This window comes from Neolamprologus brichardi, chromosome 17 (genome assembly GCF_056152115.1).
Source record: "Neolamprologus brichardi isolate AB-2024 chromosome 17, ASM5615211v1, whole genome shotgun sequence".
Taxonomy (NCBI): domain Eukaryota; kingdom Metazoa; phylum Chordata; class Actinopteri; order Cichliformes; family Cichlidae; genus Neolamprologus; species Neolamprologus brichardi.
The window spans coordinates 10,072,205-10,095,698 of record NC_142120.1 but is presented as its reverse complement, the minus strand read 5'-3'; the positions used below and the strand labels follow the sequence as shown (position 1 = coordinate 10,095,698).

The 23,494-nt window shown below is 41.5% G+C and overlaps 1 protein-coding gene across 3 annotated transcripts; it reads right to left on the bottom strand.

The window, feature by feature from the left end:
• On the bottom strand, window positions 1–20,759 carry rassf8b (Ras association domain family member 8b). 3 transcript variants are annotated; one of them, XM_087830640.1, is made up of 9 exons: window positions 20,431–20,759; window positions 8,187–8,343; window positions 4,522–4,872; window positions 4,204–4,409; window positions 3,852–4,055; window positions 3,619–3,693; window positions 2,606–2,728; window positions 1,802–1,928; window positions 1–1,266 (listed from the first exon to the last, which is right to left on the bottom strand). In XM_087830640.1, exons 2-9 carry the CDS (start codon window positions 8,296–8,298, stop codon window positions 1,151–1,153), a joined length of 1,314 nt encoding a protein of 437 aa, XP_087686766.1. In that variant the 5' UTR covers window positions 8,299–8,343; window positions 20,431–20,759; the 3' UTR covers window positions 1–1,150. The 3 variants fall into 3 exon arrangements, with proteins under 3 accessions (XP_087686766.1, XP_087686767.1, XP_087686768.1); XM_087830641.1 differs by lacking the exon at window positions 20,431–20,759 and adding an exon at window positions 19,904–20,339; XM_087830642.1 differs by lacking the exon at window positions 20,431–20,759 and adding an exon at window positions 9,795–9,950.
• Window positions 20,760–23,494: the final 2,735 nt, after the last annotated feature.

Here is a 23,494-nt window from a genome sequence, read left to right as displayed (position 1 = left end):
CATAAGTCATCTGTAAGAAAAAAAATCTGGTTCTTATCTCAAAACCATAACATGCTTAAACTTCTTAGAAAATAACTCTGAGACAAAAAGCTGAAATTCTGACTTACAGATGGCAAAAAAAAAAAACTTTTTTCAGTGGCAGAAACAAGCTTCCATACTAAAGACATTTTCATTACGAGAAAAACAACAGATGCATGCCTACTGCACAACACATAATACTTAAATTGGACCACATTACAGCCACCATGTTCTACTTAAAATATCACTTCACTGGCCTCTTTAGTCGCCCTCTTTTAACTCTGACATACATTTTATGATAAATGTTTTCAATCGCCGTCTAAACATACACACGAAGCAAACTCACTAGTTAATTAAATCAAAAAATAAGTTCAAACTCTTTTAGAAAAAAAAAAGACTAACCCCACGTGGAGTTGTACTGACATCAGTTGCCGTGACAAGGAGTCACCTGAATTGGCGCATTTTATCAAATTCACACTGCGCACAGTACTCAGTAGCTACCTTGAGTTCTGTTTCAATATTACATTTACTAACATCTAGTTTTAAGGCAATCAGATATGGCTATGCTTATAGCACAGGAGTCACTGTTTGTGCATGCTCATGCATCTGTCTCTTTTTTTGGATGTAGACGAGTACGCGTGTCAAACTACTGCACTGTGAAATTCTCTCATGATTTACTGCACGTGTTACAGTTTTTTTTTGCCGGGAATCGCTTGACTAATAAATGATTGTGTATTCAGAGTGTCCGGAAGTGCTAATAAACCCCAAACAAACAAAAATAAAAACACAGTAGCTGGTATGTAGAGAAAAATGGTGCTGCTGCACTTATCCTTACTCACTCATGGGAGCTCAGACTGTGCATTAAACGGCAGATGATGACATCAGTTTAAGTTTAAGTTCAATTCTAGTGAAGAGGAGGCAGTGCAGTTTTCTTGTCACACTCTTTTTTTTTTTTCTTTTTTTTGGCAAAAACCCTCCATATTGAAGTGCCACTCTGACACTCTGTTGCCTTGTAAGAAAAACATCTATTTGTGGAGTCATTTCTTCGGTTTTCTGTGTGTGGAAATAGTTTCAGTAGCCTAAAGCTGCCTTGCTACCGCCACAAAAGAATATGCCTCCTGGACATTTAGGGTCAAACGTAGATGCCTTCGGGGTTGAGGGTGGACGAGACGGCGCTCTGAAGAGCACGAAGGTCACTGGGTAAGAGACGGGAGGAGCCGAGTCGTTTCAGGGAACCGCACTCCGTCTCTGCAGCACACAAAAAAGAGAAGGTCATTTAGCTGTGAAGGGTATGAACATCACTGATATATGATTCTGATCTGACATCCCACAAGTGATTAAGTATCAACTTTGACTAAAATGACTTCTTTTACAAATGGGGAAAAAACTATAGCATTCTATGTGACAGCAACCCAGAAAGAGGAAGATGCAAGGAAAGAAGACGACGATGCTAAGGAGCAGCCAAAAGAAATAAAGAAGACAAAGAGAATGGAGAAAGTTTTTTATGTAAAAAATGATGTGATTAAAATAAAAACAGAGGATTTTTCTTTGGCTTTATATTGAGTATTCCGTTGCTGGTCCATGTAATGGGGCAGTCCTGCCTCACGTAGTCTAACAGGTCATTCTCAGTATGACCATAAGGTGGCACTGTGTCCATACACATCTAAAAGCAATACAGTATGTAGAATGCCTCAGCTGCAATCAGCATTTACAGTAAAACTAAATGCTTTCAAGAAGGTGGTGATCTTGTAGAGTTTCTGTCAGTGTGTACGTGTATTTATACCGCTGCTGATGTCTTCTGATGGTTCAGCTGGCAGCACAGTGACCTTGGTACCAGTCTGCTGAATGAACTGCTGTAGGTTGACCTGTCGAAGCTCTTTTGTCAGCTGCTCCAGCTCCTGCTCTTTCTCCTATAAAGGAAAAAAAAAAACACCAGGATAATAAAATGAACTGTATGCCTTGTCTGATAAAAGTACTGCACATGAACAAATCCACAGCTTACCAAACTTTTCGAGTGCAGGAAGTTACTCTAACGGAGGTGAATTTATTAGGTCAAAATGAAAAAAAGATCCATGTTCTGCTCAGAATCTCTCCAGAGTCATAGTGTAGTTGAGCCAGCCAAAGAAAAGTATCAGCTCACAGATGATTACACAACTCCGGGCAGGGGATTGCGTACTTATTCAGGCCCCTCTCTAATCAGGCAAAGAATGCTGCTAATTCCCTCCCTCCCATTCCCTTCTCGTTACCTCACGCTTCCCACATCTTGCTGGACTTCACCCTACTTCATACTAGGATGCATGCAGGCAAAGATCCATCGCACATCGCTGTGAGCCAGAGATAAGGCTTTGCTTCACTGCCCACAACTTAATGAGCTTAGATTTCTATGGTTCCACCTGTGTGCTGAGGACTAAATTTTTAAACCAGCGTCAGCGGAGCCAAAGTTTTCCGACTTCTTAATAAGATTTTTTTTAAACACTTTCTTGAAATCTGAATTCTTCAGCCTCTTCCGAAGTTAATGGGAACACAATATTTGAAGCAAAATGCCAGGGGGGGCCTCTAAAATAAACAACTAAACAGTTGAGCTGACCTGTAATCTCTTGCCTGACTGGCTGAGCGAGCGTTCCAATGCCCTGCAGCTGTTCTCCAGCCGTGCTGTTTGTTGGCTCTGCATTTCCAACTCTGCCCTCACTTTCTCCAGCTGGGCTTGTACCTGAAAGCCAGAGTGGAAGGGAAGTCAGGAAGCCAGCGCTCATCGCAATTTTCCAGGAGAAATATGCAAAAGAAACTCAACCATGTAGGAAGACTTTTTCATGCTTTGACATGTTTTGAACTTGAATAAAAAGTTTTTTAGCTCTGCAAAACTATTCATCCAAGTTTAGAACACATGTGTCTGTTTAAAAAAACATTTTTCTCAACACAACTTTATTTAAATAGCATCAAAACACAGCAGCAGTTGCCTCAAGGTGCTTTATATTGTAAGGTAAAGACAATAATACAGGACAAAGATATGGTGTGGAAGGAAGACCGATTAATAAAAACTAATGACTAAATGCAAAGTGGTGTGGTCCCCCAGCAGGCTAGACCAACTGCACCATAAGTAAGAGAGGATTCAGGGTCACCTGATCCAACCCTATATGCTTTATCAAAAAGTTTCAGAGTGACATCTGAGAGTGAAGTGCTCTGTTGGAGTGATACCGTACTATCAGGTCATTAAGATAAGATAGGGCCTGATTATTCAAGACCTGTATGTGAGGAGCAGGGCTTTAAATTCGATTCTGGATTTAACTGGGAGCCAGTAAAGGGGAGCCAATATAGGAGAAATATGCTCTCTCTTTCTAGTCCCCGCGTCAGTACTCTCGCTGAAGCATTTTTCGATCAGCTGAAGACTTTTCAGAGAGTTTTTAAGACATCCTGATAATAACAATAATCCAGCCTAGAAGTAATAAATGCATGAACTAGTTTTGAAGGAAATATCCTGGTAAAAAACCACTGCATGAGTCCTCACAGTGTTACTGGAGGCCAGGGAAATGCCATCCACAGTAAGTATCTGTTTATGTGATCGGTAGAATGTCCCAAATGTTAATTTTTCAATGACTGCACCTCTTCCTCATTGACCCTTTGTTTCAGCTCAGCCTCCTGCTGCAGTCGCTCCTGCTCCACACCTGCCTCCATGCTCTGGAAAGTAAATAAAAATCTCATTTTTTTCCCAGCTTCCTTCTTCAGTTAAAGCAGCGTGTTTGTGTTTTACTGACATTTATAGATAAGAGGTTTAACTCGTAAAACCATCAAAACAGGATCTGGTGAAATCAGTCAGCTCGTGATGCTAAGTTCACCTGTATGCGAGCTAGATACTCCGAAAGCTTGGCTTCACAGTCGCGCACGCGGCCCTGCAGCTCGGCTAGCTGTTGCCGCAGCTGCCACTCGCTCTCCTGCTCTATCTGCAACTCGTTCTGCCAGAATTCCTCCTCCTCCATCTCGGCGTCATTCCTCCTCACCTGCTGCTCTAAAAGCAGCAGCTCTTCCTCCAGGTTTCCTTCCTGTAAGGCATGGGATTAAAATATGATGTAGGGATGTAAAAATAAAGATATTGGAAGACATGAAAGTTTAGGGTGCAGACGATCTGAAGATCAGCACATATGCAATGTTTCTCTCAGTGACTGCACTGGCAGCTGTGGTTTTACTCACATCGCTGGCCTCGCCTGTGGCCTCCTCCCAGTCTCGCAGCTCAGCCTCGCAGCCCAGCAGGCGGCTTTCCAGGGCCTGGAGTTTGTTTCTCTGCAGCTGCACCAGTCGGCTCAGCTCTCTGGCCGGACTCCCAGGTACAGACGCTATTCCACCTCCTCCAACTCTGCTGAGGTTTAAACTCACACCGTGCTGCTGGGACTGTTTGACTAGATGCACAGACAAAAAGGGAATACTAAGATTAAAAGAAGGAAACTGAACCATTGAAGCTAGCAAAGAAATGACTGGTAAGATCATGGCTAATATTTTAGCTATACACACCATCAGTATCTCTGCTTTTTCCAAATATTTCCCGCAGACCCTTGGCGCCTCCTGTGAAGGTCAGAGATTTGCGTTTGGGTTCCTTTCGTTTGAGCGACCTGTCTGTCCCCGATGGGCGGAGCTTGGCCAGAGGTGGAAGGCTCTGGCGGTATAGACCTCGTTCTGGGACACGAGCCAGCCCTTCAGAGGTTGGCCGCTCGCTGACAGACGGGCCGGTCCGCTGGAGGATGAGCTGCACGTCACTGGCATACTGGCCCCACTTGTTCAGGGACACTACAGGGTTTTCATTTGGAGCCAGGTGGCGCTCTGTCTCCCGCCATTTCTCGATCAAAGTGTATCTGCCCGTCCGTCCTGGGACAAAACAAAAAGTAGTTGAAAGGTCCTGACATTTTATGACAGCTTTTCACAATCAGTGGAAGGGAATCCTACATGAAGGGTTTGTTTTTCTGTGCTCTTTTCATTGCAATGGACGGGGTTCTGCTGGAAGAAGGAGATGTGATGTTAATTTACCCCTCCTTCCCTTGATGTCCGACAGGTTTCAGTTGAGACAACCTTTATATGGTGCAAGCATTATAAAAAAAATTTAATTTGTGGGTGAAAATTAAGTTTTACTTGCAGAGTATGTATAATGCATAATGCTGTATATTATTTATTTATATACAGTGTATTGTTTCCTGTATGACTACCAGTCTCTTAGATCACTGTGGAGGAATTTTGCCCCACTCTTCTTTAATTTGAGTCAGTTCTGTCAGGGGCTGGGTGTGTGACCCAGTGCTTTCAGTTGGTTTTGATCACTTTTGTTATATTTTGAAGATCATGTGGCGTTTTGGATTATTATTATTATTAATTGGCTGTGAATTTTAGTCTGTTTCACCCTGGCTTTCTGTTTTAGTTGTTATGTATTTGCTGTCTGCGTGTTTCATGTTGTCAAGTCTGTGTTGTCTACGTCTCACCGTGTTTCCTGTTTTATTTTGAAAGTCTTGTGTTTCTTTGTTCAATGATTTAGTTTAAATCTTCTCCTGTGACGTCGATATTTTCATTTGTGTCAGCTGTTTCCACTTCCCCTGATCACCCCCTGTGTGTATTTAGTCTGTGCGTTTCACTCAGTCGTGGTTAGGTAGACTGTTTACCCTCCCACCATGTCAGTTCCTCGTCCGCCATGAGTCAGCTCAGGCCGTGTTCATATCTCATGTTCTTGCTTCTTCATAGTTTTCTGCACGTTCCTGCTCCGAATCATATTTATGTTAGTTATGACAGTTTTGTCATAGTTATCATTTTTCAGTTTTCCCAGTGTAGGTTTTAGTTTACGCCCTTTATTCTTTATCCATGTTCAACCAGCCTGTAATAAACTGCTCGCTTTTTGTTTAAAACTTCAGTTCCTCTCTTCAGTGTCTGCTTTTGGGTCCTCTTCCTCTCTTCTCACGGTCTGACAGTGCAAACCATGACAAGTTCAATGATGTTTGCAGGCATTTGTTTATGCACCGCTCTCTTAAGGTCGTGCTACAGCATTTCAGTCACCTTGAGATCTGGACTTTGACTGGGTCATTGCAAGGCCTTGATTCTTTTCTTTTTCAGTCATTCTGTTTTAAATTAGCCACAGATTTGCTGCTACGCTCAGGATCATTGTCCTGAGGTATGACCCAGCCCAAGCTTTAGCTGTTGAATAGATGTCCTCACATTTCTCTAGAGTATTTTGATGTACAGATGAGTTCACGCTCGAGTCGGTGATCTCATACACTTGGTATGAGGTGTTTGGGTTTTCTCCAAACATGGAGCTGTGTATTATGGCCAAATATCTCCATTTTGGTCTCATCTGTCTAAGGGACAGAAGTTAAAAGTTACAGAAGTGGTTTTCTCTCGGCAGCCCTCCCAAACAAGCCTAGTTTGTTCTGTAACTTTCTAATTGTGCTGTCATAAATATTTTACATGCTAACCAAGGCCTGTAGAGTCTGAGATGTAGCTCTTAGGTTCTCGCAGCCTCTCTAAAAAAATTGCATGGTCTGACCTTGGGGTGAATATCCTGGGATGTCCACTCCTGAGAACATTAGCATTATCCAAACGCATACCTTTATGCTCAGACCATCAAATTGTCAAATCTTATGCTTTTAAATAAGTGCTCACACTTGCAATTAATCCGTTAATCAAGTGAATTTGATTAGTAGCGCCTGGCTACTACTTGCTTAACTCTTGTGGAACCAATTTCCACGAGACTATAAGAAAGTTTGGTGCAAACTTTCTTTTTGACATGACCACACTAGCTGTGATGTCCCCAAACTAACTTGTTTAAAGATGATAAAAAAAATGAAATGTTGTCTAGTCTTTATGCAAATGTAAATGAACATCAGTTTTCATGTTGACTATTTCTTTTCTGAAGTAAAAACAATCACAGTGTTAACACATTAAAAAAAAACACTTTAAAATCTGTGTTCACATTACTTTAGAGGGAAAACTATTCACTTAAATTCCACAGTGAGTGATAAAGAGAGTCATTGATCTGTGCTCTCTTTAAATTTTTTTTTACCAGATCACAGTTTTGCCTTTGTCGGTGTCATCCCTCAGCTTTAAACATTTGCTCAGTAACATCAACAAGGGCTGAGAATGATTCAGCTCACAGATATCCATTAAACAACCTTCTGTATCTGGTTGTGCGCCCGGAGATGTTTCACAAATCACGTTGCATGCTGTCAGAGTAAACACCCCGTGGAACCTCTGGAAAAAAATCAATCCAGCCTTGTAAAAATGATCAAAATAAAGTTCAATGTGTTTTTGCAAAAAACGACAGACCAAACAATGACAAAAGGCTTTTTCACAGCTCTCCCACAGGCGTGCACCACTGGCAGATATAAAGGACTTTACCACGGTGTCTAATGCAGTGGGAAAATTCAAGTCAACAAACAGTGTTTGTGTTAGCCAAAGAACGGGGTTCAGTGGTTCAGGGCCTTTTGTGTGTGTCTCCTGTATTTGTATCTGTACACATAAAGATAAGAGAAAACACTGCCCACTGCACAGCCAACCCCCTTCTTCCACAGTAAGGGTCCTTATAAAAAGAGGTGCATTCATCACTACAGCCATTCACACTTCAAAGCAGCTTGGCCAGGACAAAAGGCACAGCGAGCACAAAGGACAGTGCCATAACTCTTCCTCTGCTGTCACTGTGAAAGACCCCCACATTTTAACTCTAACCACTGGGGCTACTGAAAAATCAAACATTGAATGTGTTCATCTAAAAAAAAAAAAATGTGTACACATGACTAAATGTCATGATGCCAGTCTTAAATTCACAAATGCAAACGAAGAGGCTGAGCCTGAACTTATTTCTCTGCAACTGTCAACAAAGGAAAGACTGCAGTATGACTCATCGTGTTTCACGGAGTCCCGTTATGGTGAAAATCTATTTGTGCCCTCTAGTCACTTTTCATTTTCAAGCCACTTATTTCCTCAAGTGTCTGCATGTATGCGGCCTGCCAAATACTGGATGCAACCCACATAACAGAATAGCCCAGCATTGATTTATGCAGGACAAAATATAATTTGCACTGCTTTTCCTGGACTTAAGCAGTAACCAATATTATTTTACTTTCTAGAGACCCAGGAAGTAACCTAATGTTTCTAAGCATTTGCTACCTGTGAACAGGTTATGTTGTAGTGAGTAATTTGTAGCTTACCAATGGCTTGTGCCAAAGCGATGACCACTTCCTGGCATGTGGTGAACTCCGTGACCCCGCACACAATGCGCTGCACTCCGTCCACCCACACTTTTAGCTCCATGGCCTTCATTCCTTCACACCACAAGGAGCCGCTAGAGATTCTTTATTTTGCATCCTGGAGAGCGAAAAATTAAAAAGGTCGGTAAAATAAATCGTGTTTAACTGTTAAGCATCACTTAACCAGTATTCACTCTTACACAAGACCCTTAAAGGTTCGATTATAAATATTTTCAGTGGTGAATCCAACCTGATATTACACGCGAAGCGCTTCTCTTAGGTGTGAAATGGACGTGCATGCTTAAGTTGCGGTATATAAGCCAACACTACTGACCAAGGAAAGTATGAAGTACATTCCAGGCTCTTTCTATGCCAGGTAAGATGAAGTTTCTTTAAAAGTTTGACTGTTTTAATGTTTCTTTTAAATAAATTATCACCCTCTGCTGGTACTGCAAGGTAATGCAAGTTAACTATGCGTGTTCACATGCACACGATGGACCTATGTGTCGATTACACGTTTTACCGGGACACTGGGTTGATCAGATTAATAGGTGTGAAGTGTTCTTGCTATAAACAAACTCCATTTTAGTAGAACCTAGCAATCAGCACCATTGTGTGACCGTTTTGTTGACTATTGTGTGTTCACTGTGCAGTAACGCTATTTTGTGAGCTCCTAAATCGAACATAATCTGGTCAAGAGATCGAATTATACTTATACAGACAAGCCAGCCTTTTTCACACGATCATCTAAGATGGAAGCAAATCCCAACTTTGGCTTCAGCTAATGTGGCTAATTTAAAAACCTTTCACTTCTTTTCATTCCAGTTTTCAAAATGCCTTTTCTGCTTCCACAATCTGTTGTCACTGCTAATTATGTATGAATAAATCCATTCTGTTACTGGGAGTATGTCTGTGAAGGTTCTCAGTCATCCAGGTCATCATAGTCTAAGGAGCTTGGGAAGAAAAGTGTCTGGTCTTCTTTTCAAGCAACTTAAAGAAGTCCAGACGCTTTTCTTTCCAAGTTCCTTAGTCTGTTACTGGGAGGCTTTCTGTGGGGATCTGACAGGCCTGGAAGAGCCACTGTAGATCCTCCACTTGGCCTTCCCCAAACTGCAGCTTCTTGTCTAGCTTATCGCTTGTACACATATATATATATTTTATATATAAAAGCTACAACTTAATTTAAGGGCTAAAAATCTAACATAAAAAAAATCCTGTAATAACTCAAGGCCTCTTATGAGTTATCTGCACCAGTCAGCTACCTATATTAAAAATTTGGAAATTCAGACACCAAAAGCCAATTTTCTACAGCTGGGATAACTCAGACATGGAGCCATGTAGGCGCACTATCCAAACCTTAGGCTATTCTTCGTATACATGGGCCAGACTGTCACAGATGTTCCAAAAAATTGAGCAGTAACTGCACTGAATTGGGATGGGAAAGTGACCAACACATCTTCAGCTGTGCAGAACGCAGCACGTAAGTGAATGTCCTGCCGTGCCAACAAAAAGGATTCATACCCTAAAAATGGAAAATCTCAACAGCTAGTTTTGACTTGTCACAAATACCTGAAACACTGGAGCACAGATGAGTTGTTGGGTTGTCAGGGCTTGGAGAAATATTACAGACTACACGCAGAAACAGAGATGCCCTCCTCAGTCACTTCAGCATCCCCGAGGCGTACACCAAATGTGAGTTATACAGCAGCGCTGTGAGAAACAACACCATGCTGCAATTGTAAATGATGCGCAGGCTGCAGGTATTCAGACATACACAAGGCAGTAGCAAAAGTCTTCTGCTTGATATTCATATCAGGCTGGAAAAAGTACAGCTTGAAATATGCAGATGCCACCAGAGTGACAGTTATGACACAGGTGTGCAACCCACACTGCACGGTGCCAGCCACTCACACCAAATGGAGTGTCAAGCACGAGATGGAAGCTTAAAAAGCCACCCTTTGAAGCACAGCTCCCATCACAGAAATCTACAACTTGAACAGTGTGGGGTTTTTTAAATAATTAACATCAGCTCAGAATTCTGAGCCGCTAATGATGGAGTAGCATGTGATTTCTTTCCTTTTAAATACAGAACACGTAGCATCCAGACGTCTGTGGAAACACAAAAAAGAAGTATTTCTGCTTTCAGTTGTGCAATGATGCTCTTGAGGTGCATCATTGAATGATGCATTGTCTCCACACATAAGGATAATTATATATAACCTGTTATGCAGAGATGGATGTAGCCATATAGATGTGTAAGAGAGCCAGAGCCAGAGATTTCTGGCTCTCTTCCACAGCATGTCTCTCATCCTGTCTTCCTTCTCTCACCCCAACCGGTCACAGCAGATGGCTGCCACTCCTGGAGCCTGGTTTAGGGAGGGGGTTCAAGGGAGTTTTCCCTTTCCACTGTCGCCAAAGTGCTTGCTCAAAGGGGGTCATATGATTGTCTCTGAATGTATTATTGTAAGGTCTACCCTACAATATAAAGTGCCTTGAGGCGACTGTTATTATGATTTGGCGCTATATAAATAAATTTGAATTGAATCGAATGTGTAAAAAACCCCAAAAAACTACACTCTTAAAGGCAAGTTCCCGAGCAACATACATTTGGTTGAGTTTACAGAGGTTGCACACTGAGTGAGAAGTGGGGTCATTTCCTCAAACTCCTGTACAGTTTGACTTCTTTTTTTCTTACCTCCTGCTGACAGAAATAATGCAGTTTTCAGGCACTTCTGCATTGGCTTCACTTTTCAAAACCTTCAGGCTTTGTCTGTTTTTTATATAATGTCTATAATTTTAATGGTCTCTCAGGTTATTGATTGACAGAGCCGGCGAATAACTTCAGTGAAATGGCTCCACCAGCTGAATATAATGGAGCGCATAGCAGCTAAAGAGATCTCCCAACATTCATTACATGTACTCTATCAGGTGAACACAACAGTGACTCAGAAGTGGTGCTAATTCTGGAGCTGCACCACCTTTGAGCATTTAACAAATGTGACTAACATTTCTTCTGCAGCAGGTAGATCCAGGTGGAACAACGTGATGTTATGACCAAATTATCCAGTCAACTTAATCACCCTTGTTTTAGTTAAGTGTTTCCTAAATGGGTTAAGGGCCACTAAAGAGCTAAAACCTGATGCTGTCAACAACAACACACAACACTAGTTCTCTGTAAGAGATTTCATGTAACGCTGCTGGTGAAATGTTGTACCATCAAACGCCTGTGGTAATGTAATTGTGGTGTGATCGAACTCTTCCGATATATTTTTCATTTCCTGGTGTTCAGTGCAGAAAAGCTTACAGGCACACAGAATGAGAGTCATTTCAAACTGCTGACACAAGCGCCTCAGCAGCGAGGCAGTCATTATGGCCCTGGCAAGCCTGAGCAACAGAGCAGTGAAAGAGCAGGTGGCTAATACTCAGTCTTGCAACCATACTGGGCAGCATTGCTCCCCGTCTCCTGACTGGGCCATCAGCTCAGCTCTGATCCTTGACTTGCCTATCGCTTGAGGCGATAACAATTTAAGCACCTTGCATCTTCGTCACAGCTGGAATGGGAATCCCATCTCTTCTCCAATTTAACTACTGGCCCCCCTGGAGGCCTTTTTCTACAGAGACCGCATTATGCTGCACACTCCTCTGCGCTGAAGGCATCTGTTATGGGCAAGGTGTGCATTTGGAGTGAAACTGGGCGATTTGTTAAACGAGACAGTATGCATTCGAATTGAGATAGATCCAGCAAATGAGATTATTCTCAAAGGAGCTTAGCAGCTTGGGGAATAGAAAGGAGACAATAAGAAAACAAAGAGGCATAGTGAAGGTGAAAGCGTAGGGGTGCAGATAAATCAACAAAACCAAGCGGGATAAAATTAAAAGGAAAAGGTTGGATCGTTTGAAGAAGGAGTGCAAACCCTTTTGAGATGAATACCTTGCATTCTCCTGAACAGGTCAACTGTTCTGAACTGGATTGACTGCAAAGAGTGTGCTGCACCATTAACCTACGTGTGTTTGCTTTGGTCACCTGGAGATTAAAACAGTCGTAAGACGCCGACTTGTCTGCAAACACCCCAGGAAACCAACCAACTTAAATGAATTCTACTAATTCTGCCAAGAAGACTTGTCAAATATCCGATCAGAATGATACCAGAAGCTTGTTGATTGCTACAAAAAGCATCTGGTTAAGATTCAACATGTTAATGGACATTTAACCAGATATTATTGGAGATGTATGTACATATTTGAACCTGCATTGATTACAGAAAATGAAAAATAAACTTGTGCCCCCAATTATTGTTTTTAAAGTCATTAAAGATGCATGCTGTACAATTCATCCACCGTGGAAAAACATTAAAAAATTTGAATTTAGACATTTGATCACACCTGTATCTTTAATACAAGGTTTAAGACAGAAGCCAGGTGAGGCTGAAATGTTGTTACTAAATTTTTATGATAATGAGTAACATCCACTGAAGTTTAACCCAGGAGGAAACGCCACTTCGACACATATGTGGTAATCTTTCGCACACTTTTATGATACTCTGCTCACACTAATGTGCATACTCACACTTTCTATGAGCACTTCTATGTGAGACATTTGGATTTCATTTACTCCACGGTGATGCATTTATTATAAATATATCAAAACAGAGCAGAGGGTTAACGTTGAGACAGTCGACTTTCTCGTGAGGCTTTACTTGCAATGCTCATATTGAAAGTGAAGGAGTTATTTTGGGACAGTTAATAAACTTGATAAATGTATTTTTATGTAAATGTAAAGATGGGAAATGTTGACATAAAACTGGCACATCAGTGAGTGGTTGCAGCATCTTTTCAGCACTGCAACATGTTTTCCACGAAACTAGCAGTTATGTTCAATTAGAAGATGATTCGCATAAACACTTTAAGACCACATGTGCAGACAGAGTTGTGAAAAATATCAAATAAGATATCAAACAGCCTAAAAAATATTCGATTCAAACCGACCTCGCTAACATGGTTCCCGGGTTTTTTTTCCTTTTGATGAATTTTCATTCCTTTACTCGTAGAGCTCTTACTGTTCCCTTGACACAAACAGCATATGCTGATAGATGTTTGCTTTTATCAGGAGCGACACACAGGACCACAGGAGCAGGCGGCTGTGCAGAAGCAGATGTTCAGATCATTTTCAGTCAAAACTTTATGCCCTATAGTTTTGATCCCAAAACAATCAAATTGCAACAACTTAGATGCTCCAAGTAGGTCAAACTCATTTTACATGCATACTTTTGATCGTAAGTGGCACAGACCAGTGAAGCATGTGTCCAACTTGTGACGGTGGACACTTTCCACCCAAATCACATGCAAAAAATTTTATTTTACTGTTTCTACACTTTGCACAGGCTCACAGTGCTGGATCTTTTTTCCACATGGAAAGTTAATAAAGAATCATTCAGGGAACCAATAAAGAATTAAACCGTATGAAAAGAATCAATAATAGCATTGGTGTCAGTATACTCTCATTAGTCTCTATCCCAAATCACCATCAATCAGTTCTGAGCCGAACTTAACAGGTTATTGAAGGTCTAAACTGGAAACCTGAAGGTCAGAACAACAAACTGTCGACAGAGTCAATAACTAATTGAATTCTCTGCTCAACTGCTCCAACAACATGGCCTGTGAAGCCCGTCACCTTGTGCAAAGTAGCTTTGATTTTCTTTTCTGATAAGTTCCAACAATTCCTCCAGAGACTTACCTCAGCCACACCGATCACTTTCGCTCTCTCCTTTTTTACAGCTATTGCTATTACTGCTCTGAATTTGCATCATGCAATTTCCCTTTCCTCCCTGGTTATGACTTTAATCTAAATCACATTTACTTTGATGCTCCCGCTGCCAGCGTGTGAATTAATAAATCATACAGGCGGGTATAAACTAATTAGTATGCGGCGACACTGGTTTCTATTTTGATTCGGCTTCACTGTAAATGTATACTTCCATATTTAGATGTGTTCAGTGAGCCACAAGTCCGCACAGTCATAGTTTCTAGAAAAGGAAGTGCAGGTGCAGGATATTCTTCTTCTGTTAGTCATTAAAAAAAGACTCAGGGATTCACATTCCAACTTTATGCAGTAATCCATACACAAAAATCCCTCCCACCACTCCAAACCACCACTAAGTACACACAGATTTGACAGGAAATCTCTTTGATGTCACAATTTTTGTCATATATATATTATGTACACTCTTACTGTTTCAATAGGAATTAAAAGGATAAGTAACAGCCAGGAGTTGGTAATCAAATGTGCTTGATTAAGGAATCATCAACAAGTATGAGCACCTCTATCAAAGCAGGAGTTTTGGCACTTTACAGCCCTGGAGCATTCAGGTGTGCGTTAACACAAAGCCAAGGAGGAAAGGCATCAGCTGTGATCTCTCAGAAGTGATTGTTGCTCTGTCTGGGAAAGGTTATAAGGCCATTTCACCCAAAAATTAAGTCCATCATTCCACAGTGAGAAAGATTATTCACAAGCAGAAAATATTCAAGACAACTGCCTTTCTTTCCCAGAATTGATATCCCACCAAATCACCCCTAACGGTGAAGGCTAAGAGCTACATCTCAGATTCCTCAGCTAACATGTTAAATGTTTAAGTTCATGACAGTCAAAATTAGAAAAAGGACTCAACACAGATGACTTGTTTGGAAAAGAAAGACTCTTCTCTCTAAAAAGAACGTGGCAGCATGGCTTAGGTTTACAAAGTGGCATCTAAACAAACCACAAGACTTCTGGAACAATGTCCTGTAGACCAGCGGTCCCCAACCTTTTTTGCGCCACTGACCGGTTTATGTCCAACAATATTTTCATGGACTGGCCTTTAAGGTGTCGTGGATAAATACAACAAAATAAAACCAGTATCGGTACCAAAAAGAAAAAGAAGATTTATTCATAACACACGGGAAAAGACCTAGGGAAACAGAGTTAACGATAAAAAAAAATTATGCTAAAAACCGATAAAAACCATGACAACCATAAATTTCACACCCGAGCCTCAACTCTTGCGACCCAGTACCAAACGACTCATGGAACGGTACCGGTCCATGGCCCGGGGGTTGGGGACCGCTGCTCTATACAGAAGAGATGTCCACGTTTGGAGAAAACGAGACACTAACAACTCATACCCACTGTCAAGCATGGTGGATGATGGCTGATAATTTGGGTGTGTTTTGCAGCCACAGGACCTGGGCACCTTGCAGTCATTGAGTTGACCATGAATGCCAAAGTATTCAAGGGTCTAATGTGAGGCCATCTGGGCAACAGCACAGCAGCAAATCTACAACAGCATAGCTAAGAAGGAATCAAGGTGTTGCAATGCCCAGATCTGAGCCTTATTGAAATGGACCTTAAGAGATTCGTGCATTAGTCACTGTTGTAAAGAAGAGTGGAGCAAAATTCCTCCACAATGATGTGAGCGACTGATAAAGTGAATCAGGAAACAATTACTTCAAGTTAGTGCTAAACCTGCTTCCACAAGCTACTAAATGACGGTGTGTACTTAGTTCTTCCACACACTCGTCATGCATTTATTCCATCCATCTTCTTCCGCTTATCCGGGGCTGGGGTCGCGGGGGCAGAGCCTAAGCACAGAAGCCCAGACCTCCATCTTCTCAGCCACCTCCTCCAGCTTGTCCGGGGGAACTTGAAGGCATTCCCAGTCCAGCCAAGAGATATAATCTCTCCAGCGTGTCCTGAGTCTGCATTTATTTATTTATTTATTTATTCGTAATGATGTCCCGGTATGTAAAACCTTAGAACTGAAAAAGAATGTACGTTTTTACTGTGTCTGTATACTGTTAGAGTTGTGTCACATTAACACGTGATTTTCTACTGTTGGCTCAGAGAAATCCAAAATATGGTTTCTTTCCCTTTTTTTTTTAGCATTTAACTACCGTGGAATTTATTTATTTGACCTGTTTTATGACTAAACACTGAAATAACTGTGCTTTTCTTTAGATCTATTTCTGATGCTACATATAATATGCTTTCTACTTATTGTTAGAGTTTCTAATGTTTTTTTTTTTATCTTAAACAGTTGTATTACTGGAGCTTGCTGTGTTTGCATTCATGGTCATTGTGTTGTTTATATCTGTTTATTCTGTCTCTTATTCTCCTTCAACGAGCAGAAAAAACATGTTGCATAAGAGACAGAATAAACAGATATAAACAACACAATGATCCGAAGGGAGATCGAACCACGAAGACAGAACATGCTCGGCATAGGAGATGTTACACTCGTGCTAGTCATAATCTCAGGAAATGCTTGAAAAGATTGAAAACGACTGCTGTGGGAAGGAAAGGCTGCAGCTATCAGTACAAATCCTTGCTGTCAGACAACTTCTGCCACAGCCATTTGGTTTCAGACATGAAAAATATTGTGTTGTCTGGGCTGTGAACCGTTGAGCTAAACTTAGTTATGACTCCAGTCTACCTCCCCTGAAGTTTCATTCTCAGGATGCCAGAGGAAGGCAGAGTTAGGGAGGGGACACGGCGCGAGAAGTCCAGGCTTCTTATTTATATTTCCTCAAACATGGATAGCAGCTCATGAGAGGGATCAGCACAAAAATGAAACTAAAAGCTCCTTTAATAAGCCGTGGATGAGCATTGAAGGAACAGACTGAGAAATGTTAACTAAAAGCTTTTCATTTCACACCGACTTAAAGGTGGAATTTCAATCCAATATACAAACCTAATAGTTAATCTCCAAAAGTTGATTCTGTTTATCTGGACATAGTGTTTTGTGGGAGAAACGCTTCGTCACTCATCCAAGTGACTTCTTCAGTCTCGATAATAGTTAATAGTTAATAGTTCATTTCCTGCCTTGGTCAGCTCTGTGCCATCTCAGCCTCTTGCTAAATTATAGTTTAACCGACTCAATGCCAATCTTGTTGCTGTGTGTACCCTCAAACATCTGATTAAACCGACACATTTGCTTTGAAAAGTCAAAACTCGATCATATTTTTTTTAAAACACGACTGTCAGTCAAAAATCTAATTACTAACGGAGGCATGGCACTCAGTAGATGAGACTTAAAGCAGTTCAAAAAACCAGATGATGCCAATTTTTTTGATACGCAACAAGGAGGTTGTGGAAGCTGGAGGGGATCCACTGAAAAACAACAAGTGGCGCACAAACAAAAGAGCACGCTGTAATGTGCATGCGTGAGTCCACATGGCCAGCAGCATGACTGGATGCAAACAATCCCTCACCATGGTGACGCAGCTCAGGCTTTGTCCCGACCTTACACAGCTGACCGGAGTGATTGGAGGGTACGGTCTGGGAAAGTAGACCACACAATCGGCAACAATTAAGAAGCAGTCCGTGCTTTCCTGTCACTTCCTCTTTGTTTCCTTTGAATGTGGGCTGCGAGAAAACGTGGAGGTGTGCTCTGCAGTGGGGGTTCTTGTTGGAGATGTAGTGGAGTTTTGCTGGAACATCTCAGAGTTGGCCTTATGGTGGATATTGTCTAGTTTTAGCTGGAGCGGTCATGCCAAACAGATAAACTCTGTCCTCTATGTTCAGAGGTCAATGGCCTGCATACAATTTAAAAAATTACTCCTAATAAAAATGTCCAGGCTCTATGAGCTTGCTAAAATCACTGGATAAAAGATATCTTCTGCTGAGAGTTTTTACTTCACAATTGTGTAAGCTGCCTAAAATGATCCACAATGACTCCCAAACTAGTTGTGAGACTACAAATGTAACTCACAGACACATAGCTTTAGCTCAGATTTTAGGTGTTAGCTATAATCTCATCTAAAGGTCAGATTTTAGCTGTGTTAGTTAGCTCTTTCAAAGCTAAACGTCAGAAGGTTACTAATGTTCAGATGATCAACCCTCTGGCAACTAAAACTTCCCTACTAATATCTTGCCACAGTTGCAAAGACTAAAGCCTGCAGCTGTCATACAGTGACCCACATTTGCATCCAATTTAGCAATTTAGAATGAACAATTAAGCTAATGTGCATGTCTTTGGATTGTTGGAGAAAACCCACGCAATCACGGGTAGAACATGCAAACTTCATGCAAGAAATGTACCAGCCAACCATATTCAAACCCAAGATCTTCTCGCTTTGAACAACAGGAAGGCTAAAATGCTAACGTCAGCAGGTAATCCAAATATAAACCCTAAATGAAATTACATTTCGACCTCTGTGCTCACACAAGATGTCACTGTTCTTGATGGAACATCCTGGAGGTTCACAGGCCCTTCAATACAGCAATATACTCATGACTCTGCTTTTAAGTTGGCACACAGCCTTCATATTATACACCAATTTCCCACTCCCCTTGCCTGTTTCTTTTTACTTATATACTAATATAATGTAATGCTTTTAAGAGTCCATGAGAACACAGCGGTCCTCGTAAAACTGATGATGCATATTGCAATCTATAAATGAAACCTCCACCTTCTAGCCTCCAGTGCTGCTTAATGCTGACATCTTTTAGAGATTACCTCCACATCAAATTTGTCAGCTGAAGACAGTGAGATGGCTGCATATTCAGCAAAAGCTTGCATAAGCTGAGTGAAAAGCTTGAGAACAGCTTTGCCATCAGATACTATCAATCATCTATTGTGTAATAAACAGTGTAAGAGTTCCCTGTTATTAAGCAAGCAGTGGTATTCGCATGAATGCAACATGCAGTCCTTTGTGGGTAACAATTTAAAGCAGCTGCAGGTTTTTGTCACAACTGCTGGTGTCATGGGTAACAAAGCAGTGTACTCACATTCACACTTCAGCTGTATCACTGGATGTTATTATTTTTTACTGTTACAGAAAAAAAAAATCACTATGTTGAAGCAGAGTGACCAAAGTGCCCTCTTGCAGTTTAAAAAGTTAAAACTAATCAGCTTGCTGAAGACAATAAGCCTTTAACCCGGTAAGACCTGCAGCTTAACTGACCGCAAGGTGCTGGGAGGGGGAGTCTGCTGAAAGATAAACTGGACTGATTTACACTGCAAAGTCTGTTACGAGTCTTCCCACTTGGGTAGCATGGTTCTGACATCTGCAGACACAGTGTGAATGAATACCAATAATGCAAAATTATTGGTGCTTAGCTGGCATGGGAACTTGTGTGAACTGGGAGATTTTTTTTTTGTCAGGATTTCTTTGTCTTATGATGGTAAACTGAATCCGTGGACAAAATTGTCGCTTTTAAGTAGATGTGGGCAGATTGATCCAAATATTGATAGTATCCATACCAATGCTGGTATTGGTATTGGATCTATACTAGTCCACTGTTTACATTGCAGGTCTTCAAAAAAGAAAAGAACAAACAGTTTCAAAATACATGAAAAGCTGAAAGGTGTGTTTTGTTAAGTAAGTATAGTGGAAAGTAAAGGTCACAGTAATTTAGTGATCATTAAAATGTATTCAGAATTTGTAAACTGATGATGATTGATCTTATAAATCACGAACCACTACTCTTCCCTATATAAGCTGCCTTTACAGGCTAAAAGTATCGGTATCAGTATAAATACTCGGTATCTGATCATACCAAAATCTGCAATATGGCACTACTTTTTAGAAATAATGACAGGAGTGTTTAAAAATAATAATAATTACTGACACACTGAAAAAGGCTCAAGATTCACTGATAATGAAAATACCTGTAACAGTTTCTCAAAAGGTTTAACCGTTACCTGTTTTTTTCAGAGCAAAGTATTCCTACTACAAACAGTTTACCCTCCGCCACACGTGTGCTTCAAGGACTTCTTCCTGTGTGCTGTAGCTGCATGACTCAGTTGAAGGAACTCTGATTAAAAAACCACTGCTGAGTGCGCGCTTACAGCCCAACTCTATAAATTGCATTGCAGGGCTCAGCAGACAGATCCCACTCACGCACTGACCACTAACTCACTTCCTGGATGCCTCATGGATCTGGTATTTTGTGTCAGGAACACTGACCGAGGATGTGGGTTAGATTTCTTTGAAAGGGAGGACGAGAAGGGCGTGAATAAACCTGTCAAATAAAGTTACGCAACTGCAGTTGATCGGTCATTTTAGAGTCTCTTCTGCGTTTGTCCTCCTCACAGGCTTTAACACAAAACTGCCAACAGTGAACTTATTAACCCATAACAGTCTTGTCTAAAGGGCAGCAGCTTTTAAATGTTGGCGTGACTGACGCATACACTGCGTTCAATCCAGTGCAACAAACGCGACAACATACCTCTTTCCAGCCGAAGCTCACTGTGTCTTAGACGATTGGGAACTCTCCTGTTGTTCTGTAGCCACCGAATTTCTCTCTGTGATAAAATCCAGTACTTTCTTCGTCATGGTATGCGGGCCACTTGAGGGAGATCCCTGTTTATTCTGTGCCGATCGGCGCCTGCATCACAGTTAACGGTGTGCGCGCATCCCCGCCTCTTCTAGAAACCGAGTGGATGTAAACACGAGTCCGTCCAGTCATCGGACATCCTACAAGGGGGCTTTCGACATCTGCTGCTCTGCTATCAGTGAGGGAGACCTCACGTGAAAATCACGATCGGAACAGAACTAGGACACCGCAAGGCATGACGGACCGGTTAAAGCTGCACCGCACTGGCGACGCAAATGGACCGAGACCCACGCAGTTACACGGAGGGTTCTGATGGGAATAACAAGCTTTGCGCGTGTTTATAGTGCTGAACAAACCCTTAGCGTTACACATCTGCAGCATATGTTTACATGAAGCCCCGTATTTGCATGACAACAGCTTGTAAAGCCCAAAACAGACTAAAAATTCCTCAATCAAAATGAAAAGTGGAGTGATTTTACCGTCTACAATGCCATTTAGTAAAGAAAAAATAAATAATAACATAAAATGACAATGAAATATATTTGACAATACACTGAAGAGCAACATGTGCTAGTAACTATGTAGTTTTAATCCTTGGTCCCCTCCAGCAGTACTTGAAGACTTAAAACAGTCCGCTTTTAATGCCTGTGTGACTGATTGTCTTACATTGAAATGTAATGTAGGCTTTCCTGCAGGTTTTAGTGCACTTATTGAATTAAATTCTATTGGACAAGCACAAGGTAGAGTTTTTTGTGTAGGTTTGGTTAATGTATGCCCATACATATTGCCCTTGAACACTGACCTTGATATACCAGGTGCACTGCTCCTGCTTTAGTTGGAACAATTTTCAGAGGCTCAAATGTTCAAGATTAAAAACCACTAAACCAGTACGGCTGCTATGTTTAGCTCCCCATGCAAGTCTTGCCTTTGCTTATCTTTGACGTATAATCGATCTCCACCTTGCCAAAACAACAGCCTGTACGTCATCTCAGGGAAGAAGATGGAGTCACAGCAAGACTAGTGAGTAAGGTGCGTGAAGGTCAAAGGTTGTGTTTGTGTACGGCAAATAAAGGAGGTGGGTGCACAATGGCATGAACTACAGTTCAGACCTTATCTGTTTTCCTTCAGGAGCAGAACTCTGTATTGCATACATTAGCCTGGGTGACAGATTTATGGTGCACAATGAGCGTTAGAAAATAAGCAGAATGCTCCCGACCTTTTGGCTTGGACACTGTGGGCAATTCCACTGAAAACAGTTGTTTGGTCTGTGGTTTGGAGATCTGGCTCTCATGACCACTAAAAATCCTCAGTATGAAGTTCACATCAGCTTGACACTGAAGTCTGTACAAGTTTGACATCCTTTCCTTTCAAATACTTGAATGGGAGTTTGGCCAAATTTAAATTATGTACAATTTTGCTTCTTTTAAGCAGAACTGATAAAACAAACAGCTTTTTAAATCTCAAACTCTGCACATGCACATTGAATGTTATGTGTGTGCAAAAATGCACATGCAGGGGGCTTAACAAAAATGTTTGAGTATCTTAACAAGAATCAACCTCCTTAATGTATCGTTCCCATAATTGTATTAATGTTCTAAACATAACTGATTTGAAGTAAGTTACTACTGAAATTAACTTATTAAATTAAAAAGAGAAACGTCATAATTTCAAAGGACATATTTAAAGCATACTGTTTTTTTAATTGCCAAATAAATGATTGACTTATATATTTTAATCAGTTTAGAGGCTGTCCCACATTGTCACATGATCTGGAATGACTATCTCAAATATCATGTTGCAAATGTCACACATGTATGTAGAAGTAGAAAGGAGGCAGAGCCTACAGGCCCCTCTTCTGTGGGGCCAGCTTCCAGTTTGTCAAAAAGACAAGTTTTAGGCACAATGGTAAAGGCAGAGAGGGTGTCTGTCTCCCCAGTCCAAAGCATATAGTTTGGGATATGCTCCCCCTCCCTCAGCCGGTTTCTGCTGGAGCTTGCTTCCTATTAACAGGGAGTTTTTCCCTTCCCACATGTCGCCAAAGCACTCGCTCATAGGTGGTGGTGATGGTGATCAGGGACAGGTGTAATATGACTGTTGGGGCTGTCTCTGTTTTCTTTGGATAATTGTATGGCAGTACTTTACAACAGAAAGCACCTTCAGGCAACTGTTGTTGTGATTTGCCTCTTTATACACAACACAAGCGCCAGTCTTTCTGCTCACAGTGCACAAACTACAGGCGCAACATTAGAGACAAAGTTCTGGTTGCTCATGACCCCTTTACTCAAGTGTGCTGTGCGTGGCATGTGGAGGAGCTCTGTAAGCTGTGGAACGGGAAAAAAATCCAGTGAAAAGTCCCACATTTATGCATCCCTTCTCAGTTTTCAGTGGGCCAGACTGGAATCTGTGATGGGCCTGTTCTGGCCCCTGGGTCTGATGTTTGACTCTCTGGTCTAACTTGTCATGAATGCGGCAGAGTTTGTTACGCTGCCTTCCCACTGTTGTCAGAAGAACGTCAACTCTCTGAATTTGCTTTTTGTTGTTGTTTTTGTTGTTATGTTTTTGTTTCCTTTGCCTTCTCTTTGCAAACTGTGTGTCTAAGTGTGTGTAAGTGTGTGAGAGGGAGATCAGTGGTTACAATAGGTATTCCCTCACAGGTCACCGTGGCTTTGGAATTACGACAGACTGGGGCACATAGAAGTAGAACATGGTAGACAGCTAACAAGAGGAATGAGATTTCAGATTGACTAAAATCACCAACAACCAAAGGAAGGCAAATACAGTCGGAGCTCAGGAAAACATGGACATGCAGGACACTTCCGATACTTTGGGAGGTCATTTCAGTCCACGCAATCCCATATTTACCTGCAAGGGGAGGAAAGCCCGATAGGGTTGGGTCTCCCGGGCTCCCCCTGCATTTGTGTGTGTGTGTGTGTGTGTGTGTGTTTGCACAGGGATG

Coding starts and splice junctions, on each gene's coding strand:
- rassf8b (XM_087830640.1), bottom strand. CDS start 8,298: ATGAAGGCCATGGAGCTAAAAGTGTGGGTGGACGGAGTGCAGCGCATT. Junction 3,694..3,851: donor AGTATCTAGCTCGCATACAG/GTGAACTTAGCA, acceptor TTTACTTTCCAG/AGCATGGAGGCAGGTGTGGA. Junction 1,929..2,605: donor AGTCAGGCAAGAGATTACAG/GTCAGCTCAACT, acceptor TTTCCTTTATAG/GAGAAAGAGCAGGAGCTGGA.